The sequence below is a fragment of the Meles meles genome, chromosome 9 (genome assembly GCF_922984935.1).
Source record: "Meles meles chromosome 9, mMelMel3.1 paternal haplotype, whole genome shotgun sequence".
Classification (NCBI taxonomy): Eukaryota; Metazoa; Chordata; class Mammalia; order Carnivora; family Mustelidae; genus Meles; species Meles meles.
Genome location: NC_060074.1, coordinates 42,223,946 through 42,231,354, shown reverse-complemented (window position 1 = coordinate 42,231,354; position 7,409 = coordinate 42,223,946). Strand labels below are relative to the sequence as shown.

At 51.9% G+C, this 7,409-nt stretch overlaps 1 protein-coding gene across 1 annotated transcript; it reads left to right on the top strand.

Moving 5' to 3' along the window:
- The first annotated feature begins 325 nt into the window (after window positions 1-325).
- Window positions 326-4,364, top strand: ARL4C (ADP ribosylation factor like GTPase 4C). Its single transcript, XM_046019856.1, has one exon. The coding sequence runs from the start codon at window positions 857-859 to the stop codon at window positions 1,433-1,435; it is 579 nt and encodes a 192-aa protein (XP_045875812.1). The 5' UTR covers window positions 326-856; the 3' UTR covers window positions 1,436-4,364.
- The last annotated feature ends 3,045 nt before the right edge of the window (window positions 4,365-7,409 follow it).

Genomic DNA, 7,409 nt, shown 5'->3' with positions numbered 1-7,409 from the left:
AAGCCCCTACCCGGACCCGGCTCCCCAGGCAGGCTGTGCGGCCCGCGCTCGGAGCCTGGGGGTTCCGGGAGCCTGGAGCTATTTTTATAAGATGCGTCAGCCGGCCTGGGAGGAAGAGCCAGGCCCCGGCCCATTGTCTGGGCGCGGCGCTGGAGGGAGAAGCGGAGGGTGATTTCGAACGCTGGGAAGGCGCGAAAGCAGCGCGCGCGGGCGGGCGGGCGGGGAGGTGCTCTCCAGGCCCGGGCGGTGGGGGGCGGGGCCGGGGGGCGGGGCCGGGGGCGGGGCCGGGCGCCCTCCCGCCGCTGCAGGCTGGCGGCGGCGGCGGCGGCGGCGACAGAGCGGGGACTGCGGGGACAACCAGGCGGCCGCGCCGGCAGCGACGCCCGGGGAAGCCCGCTCCCCGCCTGCGCCTCCGAGGCGCGCCCGGGAGCGGGAGCGGCCCCGCCGCCGGGGGAGGCAGAGGCGAGCGCTGGGCGCCGGGAGCCGCTGGCGAGCGGGCGGCAGAGAGCCGGGGAGCGGCCGGAGCGCGGGGGCGCGGTTGGAGGCAGCCGCAGAGAGAGCCGGGGCCGGGGGAGGGCGCCGGGCGCGGGCATCCTGCGCCCCGGCAGCGGAGGCGGCTTCGTGGGAGACAAAAGCCCGCCGGAGAGACGCTATGCCCGGCCCGCGCGGGCGCGGGGGCCGCGGCGTCTGAACGCCCCGAACCGTGCGCCCCGGGGACCCCGAGGCCGGGCGGGTGCCCGAGGCCGAGCGCGACAGGGACGGCCCAGGTGCGCCCGGCCGCGTCGGGCCAGTCTCTGTTCGGGGGGGCGGCGCCCTCCCGTCGCAGCCGCAGTGGCCGGCGCCGCAGCGAGGAGCCATGGGCAACATCTCCTCCAACATCTCGGCCTTCCAGTCCCTGCACATCGTCATGCTGGGCTTGGACTCGGCCGGCAAGACCACGGTGCTCTACCGGCTCAAGTTCAACGAGTTCGTGAACACGGTGCCCACCATCGGTTTCAACACGGAGAAGATCAAGCTGAGCAACGGCACGGCCAAGGGCATCAGCTGCCACTTCTGGGACGTAGGCGGCCAGGAGAAGCTGCGGCCGCTGTGGAAGTCCTACAGCCGCTGCACGGACGGCATCATCTACGTGGTGGACTCGGTGGACGTGGACCGGCTGGAGGAGGCCAAGACGGAGCTGCACAAGGTGACCAAGTTCGCCGAGAACCAAGGCACGCCGCTGCTGGTCATCGCCAACAAGCAGGACCTCCCCAAATCGCTGCCGGTGGCCGAGATCGAGAAACAGCTGGCGCTGCACGAGCTCATCCCGGCCACCACCTACCACGTCCAGCCGGCGTGCGCCATCATCGGCGAGGGCCTCACCGAGGGCATGGACAAGCTCTATGAGATGATCCTGAAACGCAGGAAGTCCCTCAAGCAGAAGAAGAAGCGGTAATGCGGCCGGCCGCGGTGGGGAGCGAGCGGGGAGCGAGCCGGGAGCGAGCGAGCGAGTCAGGGATGGATGGATGGATGGGTGGTTGGATGAAGGAGAATCTGCGCCCGCGAACAAAGACATAGAACCAAAGCAATGCTTCGAATTTTTAAAACGGAATCTGTGCACCCAGACGCAGGACTAGTGACTTAACCTGGGTGTGTACGCTGACTTGCCAGCCTGCCCTTGATCCACCCCCACCCCCAGCTCAGGGGACCTTTTGTCTGGATGCCAGAGCTACTAATGGGTGGGTGGGTGGGGGGCGCTGGGGAGTGGACGTGCCTGGCCTGCTGTCCGCCCTCCTGGCCCAGGTGGATGGCTCAGATGTCAGAGACAAAAGAGATTTCTTCCTCCCGGAGGGCCAGAAGTTCAGGCTGCCCCGCCCTCCCTGGGGGCTCCCACCTGTGAGTTACCAGAGGTATGCGGTTCCCAGAACCCTGGGAGTACACGTTTGGAGGCATGCTGGCAGTGGGAGGTCCTGGGGGGGACCGCTGCCCCTTGCATTCATGGGCTCTGGAAGGGGGATGATTTTATGTCACAGGGCAGGCCCCTGTTGAAATTTCATTTGTCCTGCTCTGGGCCCAAACGAGGTGGTGGTTTGGGCCATGAGAGGACTGCCTGGAACAATACAGCAGCCCAGAGCACGGGCACTGCGCTGGCCTTGGCTGGGGAATGGCCGCGAAGATGCCCCTTTTCTGGTGCTTTTTGGTGGCTACGGAAGACCAGTTCTGGTGAGAACTGCTTTTCAGCCTGGAATCAGACATCTTCCAGATGGTTTGGACCCTGTCCATGTGTAGGTCATTATCACACAAAGAGACCAATAAAAATTAAGAAAAAAAAAACTGTTGGAGGTGGTGGCCAATGATGTATTTACTGTTTGCAGGATAGTTAAAGGTGTTTAAAGGGTAAGGCTCCTGGCGTAAATGCTGGATGGGGTGTGTGTGTAGATACAGGGACCTCCCTCTGTACTGTGTAATCGGCATAAATACCTAGACCCATATGTGTGGAATCTTAAAATCTCTTAGTCTACTGATTGGTTTGTGTAAGCACACCAGCTACAGATGTGTGCTGAAATGCAAGATGGTTTTTGCAAAGGATGCCTCTTGTAATCCTAACCGCCTGATGATGGGTTTTTGGTTTTCAGACATGTTTTTTAAAAAAAACTCTACAAATGAATACTCACCTTGGAAATATTCACCTTAAGGAGAAAAAAAAAAGACTTTGCCCTTTTAGATCCCTTTACGCTGCAAGTGGCGACATGTTCAAATTTCTAATTTGGTTCATTGTGGCCTATCTGGTTTAAGTATTTCATTAAAAATGTCTCGTTAGAGTATTTGATGTCATGCACCAAAAAATAAAACCCCACCTTGTTGCAAAAGCCGACCTCGTTGCATGGATTTAAGAGCGGAGGAAAAGCACACAGATGAGGTCCTTCCTAATCCATTCTTGTGGGAACTGGCCTGCGTAGCAAATGCAGACAATGAGTGCTTGAGATAAAAGAAAGCGTGTGATGTAATGATCACCTGTACTCAGGCACTTCACAGTTTACTTGAAAGAGGCTTTGGAAAAGAGATAAAGCGAAAGAAGAATAAATACATATTTTTAATAATGTAATTTAAAAATCTTTTATAATCAGGACCGAGTCTTGGTTTGCAGAAGATGTCATTTACCCTGAAACACAGTATCGAAAGGGAAACTTAACGCTTAACTGTTTGGTTTTTATTTCCTCTTAAAATTCATGTTTACAGGTAGAATTAGGTGTATCGCCCCCTCCCCCCACTGTGAGAAATTTCTTTAGGAAGGAGGCCTATAGAAATTGGGCATGATCATGCTGGAGCATGTGAGTTAATCAAATTCTAAATCCATGCCTATTGTCCAATTGCACTCAGAAAGTTAATTTAAGAACCAGAGGTTGAAGTCCTGGCTTCCTGCTTGAAACCCAATTCTCATATGAAATATTTAAAAAGAGGAAACCCAGCCCATCTTCCTTTTTTATCTTTTGTCGGTGAATTTGGTACCTCTCCAATGCTGGTCTTTTTGTGGGAACTCAGTAGAGAAAAGAGAGCTAAAGACGTGTGAAAGCCTGCAGGATTTCGGTTTACATATCAACAGCATAGTCACTGATTTCTAAATGGGCTGGTCCCATCATCTGAAGATTCTGTATAGAGTTATTAAAAAAAATCCATCTTCCTTTATTTTCTTCACATGTAACAATTTCTTATGCACTTTGACATTTTGGTAGTTCCACACTATTGAGAGAATAATATATTTATTTTGTGACATTACAGATGCCAAATACTGTCACCATCTCGTGCTAACCATACTTGGGTTCAAGATCACTGTTCCAATCCTGTCATGCTTGACCAACGAAGCTACATGATTTTGGGTTTTGCATTTTCAAGACTTAAGGGTGCAGTCAGCTGTTCGTAATTGTGCAGTAAAGTAAAGCCCTGTGGTGTGTCCACTAATAGTTAAGAGTCTCAGTTGATTTCTGTCCTGTTTGACCTAATAATAGCCCATTTTTGTCTCTGACCAAACAGAGGAAGCACACATCAACTCACCTTGGAGTGGTCTTGGGGGACCCCCCCTCCGACATAGCACCAGTGATTTATTATACCTCCTGGCCTTTGGAGAATGAATGGGTTTCACACAGAGGAAGCTGGCCTCCCCACGTGAGCTTTTGAAATTGTTTCTCATAGACACAGGGAGGCCGGTTTTGTTTCAAACGGATTCTCTTCACAGATTCTCTGTCATGGTGATGGGACGATGTCTCCCAGTTTCAGTTTTCGTTTCTACTGCTGTAATTTTCTGTCCTGAACATTCTTCTGTTCCTGTTCCCTTTTATATGCATATATGATGCTGTGAACAGAAATAAATTATTTATACAATCAAACCCGTGGGGAAGTTGTCTGGGTGGTTTTTTCGAGTTGCCCCTCTTTCTAGGCTCACGAGATGGGCTCTGAGGCCCTGATGAGGCCGGACCAATCGGCTTTTCTGGCTGAAGCATCTGGCTCTGCCCTGAGTGGAGGAGTGAGAGGGCTGGATGCCTGTCCCCCTGATAGGGTGCCTGTCCATGGTCCTCAGAGATCCTTCGGGAAGACGGCCTCGATGCCTATCTTGGCCTCAGCCTCTCGGTTATTAAAAAGGTCATGATTGAAAATACTGGGATGCCTGGGTGGCTCAGTGGGTTAAGCCTCTGCCTTCAGCTCGGGTCATGGTCCCAGGGTCTTGGGATCGAGCCCTGCATCGGACTTTCTGCTCGACGGGGAGCATGCTTCCTCCTCTCTCTCTGCCTGCCTCTCTGCCTCCTTGTGATCTCTGTCAAATAAATAAATATCTCAAAAAAAAAAAAAAAAGGTCATGATTGGGGTGTCTGGCTGACTCCATCCATAGAACACACAACTCTTGCTCTAAGAGTCACGAGTTCAAGCCCCACCCTGGGTGTAGAAACTACCTTAAAAAAAAAGTCATAATTCTTAAGCACTTCAGAAAAATTATAAGACTGTGTACAGTTGGAAGTAGTTGTGTGCTCATCTAATACCAGGAGTGGTGACAAAGCTACTCACAGTCTTGGCTTCCTCTGCTCCCGTCTGGGCCAAACCGTCAGGATATACATCAGGAGCACAAGACTTGAGTCCTCTGACATCAGGCGCCATGAAACCATCCTGCTTGGTACGCGCTGTTGGGAAAAGGCCCACTGTCTGGAGAAAAAGTGATGGGGGCAGAATCAGGAGCACGCGGGCAGATTCTCTACACACGCGCTCCTAGAGACACCAGGCAGATAACAAGCAACAAAACCAAGTGTCGCGTGTGTCTCAGCTCTGGACACAGAAGGATCCAGTTTCACATTCCAGCTCAAGTGCTTAGGGTCCCGTGATTTTACTCAACAGCCCTTGGCCTCTTGGTTCTTGATTTCCCCATATATAAAACAGGGTCCCAGTGGTTGCTGGGGAGGACGTAACACAAAATAATACATTGAGGGGCTCAGGAAGGGCCTGACAGGGAGCATGTGCTCTACAGGGTTAGCTTTGATTACAAGCCGCTGGCAAACTGGAAGAGGTAATTCAACCTCAATGCAGGCCTTTACATCAGATCCCTGCAATTTCCCTTTTAACCAGGCCTCTCAGTGTCCTTACCCTCTGAACGCAGGCTGCAGATCCCAGGCCCAGGCCGGACTGGGGTCAAGCCAGCAGTCGTGCACTCTCTCACCATCCCAGGCGTGTGCTCTTCCTTTCCAGAGCCACGTGGGGTTGAGCGAAGCAGCAGGACACCCCATCCCTCCAGGCTCCGAGCGTCCCCCAGAGCAAGGCATAGATCTTTGATGGCCGGTGCCCCCAGATCACATCTAGCATAGACTAGGTGCTCGATAACTATGGGCTGAATAACTGAATTCTCGTCAGTTAGATTCAGTTGTAAACTTTAAAATGGGTGTTACACAAAATAAACAATGATTTCTCATGAGATGTTTTAATCAAGTTGAAAACGGACAAAATACTATTATCTTCTTCAAGATCCTGTCATGCGATGAATCACTGCTGTGGCTTGGGAGAGGGACATGAACACTCTTACGCCTAATAAAACTTCTATGAAACTAGTGGTTTTTATTAAAAAATGAGCAAGGCTTGATTTTTATCTTTCCCATTGTTGTAGAAGGGGATGGTTAGGAGTCTGATGACATCAGGACGGGCACAGGTGCCATTTCTAAGTCCTGAAGCCAGAAAAATTATTGAAAAACTATTTGGGATCCATGCCCTCCAGACGACGGAAAATAATAGCAGTCAGAAGAAGCCGAGACCAAAATTTGTATTTTATGGTCCTAACATTACAGACCATTCTGGGGCCCATCTTTGGGGTAGCAAGGAGAGACAAGTTATGCGCAAAGAGCAGAAATATAAGGTGTGATGGTGTGAAAGAGGGAGGTGAGAACACACCCAGAACTTGGCCCATGCTCCCCATTCTCACCCCTGCCCCCGAGGGCTCAGCTGATGCCCATGACCGGCATTTGCCCCCCACACTCTGCTGGTTCAGTTGACGGGGCTTTTCTGTTCTGTCTTCAAACTTAGACCCCTCATCCATGTTCATGTCTTCTTAAACAGCCTTTCCTGCTTAGTTGAGGCCCTTTGAGAATGACATTCGCACAAGACGCTCGAGCAACTTACGCATTTGCTCTGCACGACTTCGGATGGAGAATGGGGCCGCTTCCATTTAGAGATGGCAGACTGAGGGCTTCTGAGAAAGAGTGCGTGTTGCTTCTTGGCCAAGGTTAGAAGAAGTGAGAATAAAAGAACTATGTGGTTTAACTCCAGCTCGGGTTTCAGAACATGAAATGGTTTTCTTCGAATGATCCGACCTCCCAGGCCACTGAGCATTAACTTCTCCTAATAAGAGCATCACAGCAGGTGTGATCTCCTTGGAGCATGACAACAAGTCATGGAAGACAGAACCAAACCAGATTATTTTTCAGGTTGCATTTATACATAGGTTTGAGGGAACGAGCGTCTTTTTGGTATTAAAATTAAATTAAAATTACTATAACATAGTCACGTGAAGTATTTCTATCCAGCTCTATGCTATTCCCCGTGAGTCCTGCATCATCACCGTGACAAGAGCCATCACCAGCCTTCACGGAGGGCTGACTATGTGCTGGCCTGTGTCGCCACGCTGAAGGCTTGATCTGCTTGATCTTTTTTTTCTCCCAAGAGCACCAACAAATCAATTCATTAATCAAATCAGTGAATCCCTTGATTGTATCCGCACTTACAGATGAGAAGACGCAAGTGAAGAGATTCGAAAATGTCCTCGGAGTCCCACTGGAGCCCCAGGTCCCTGAGACCCAGAGACTGAGTTCCTGGAGGTCCCCAGGCAGCTGTTCCGAGAGGGGGAAACACAGCCATTGAAGGAAGCTGCGAATCTGATTCCAGGGAGCAGAGGACAGAGG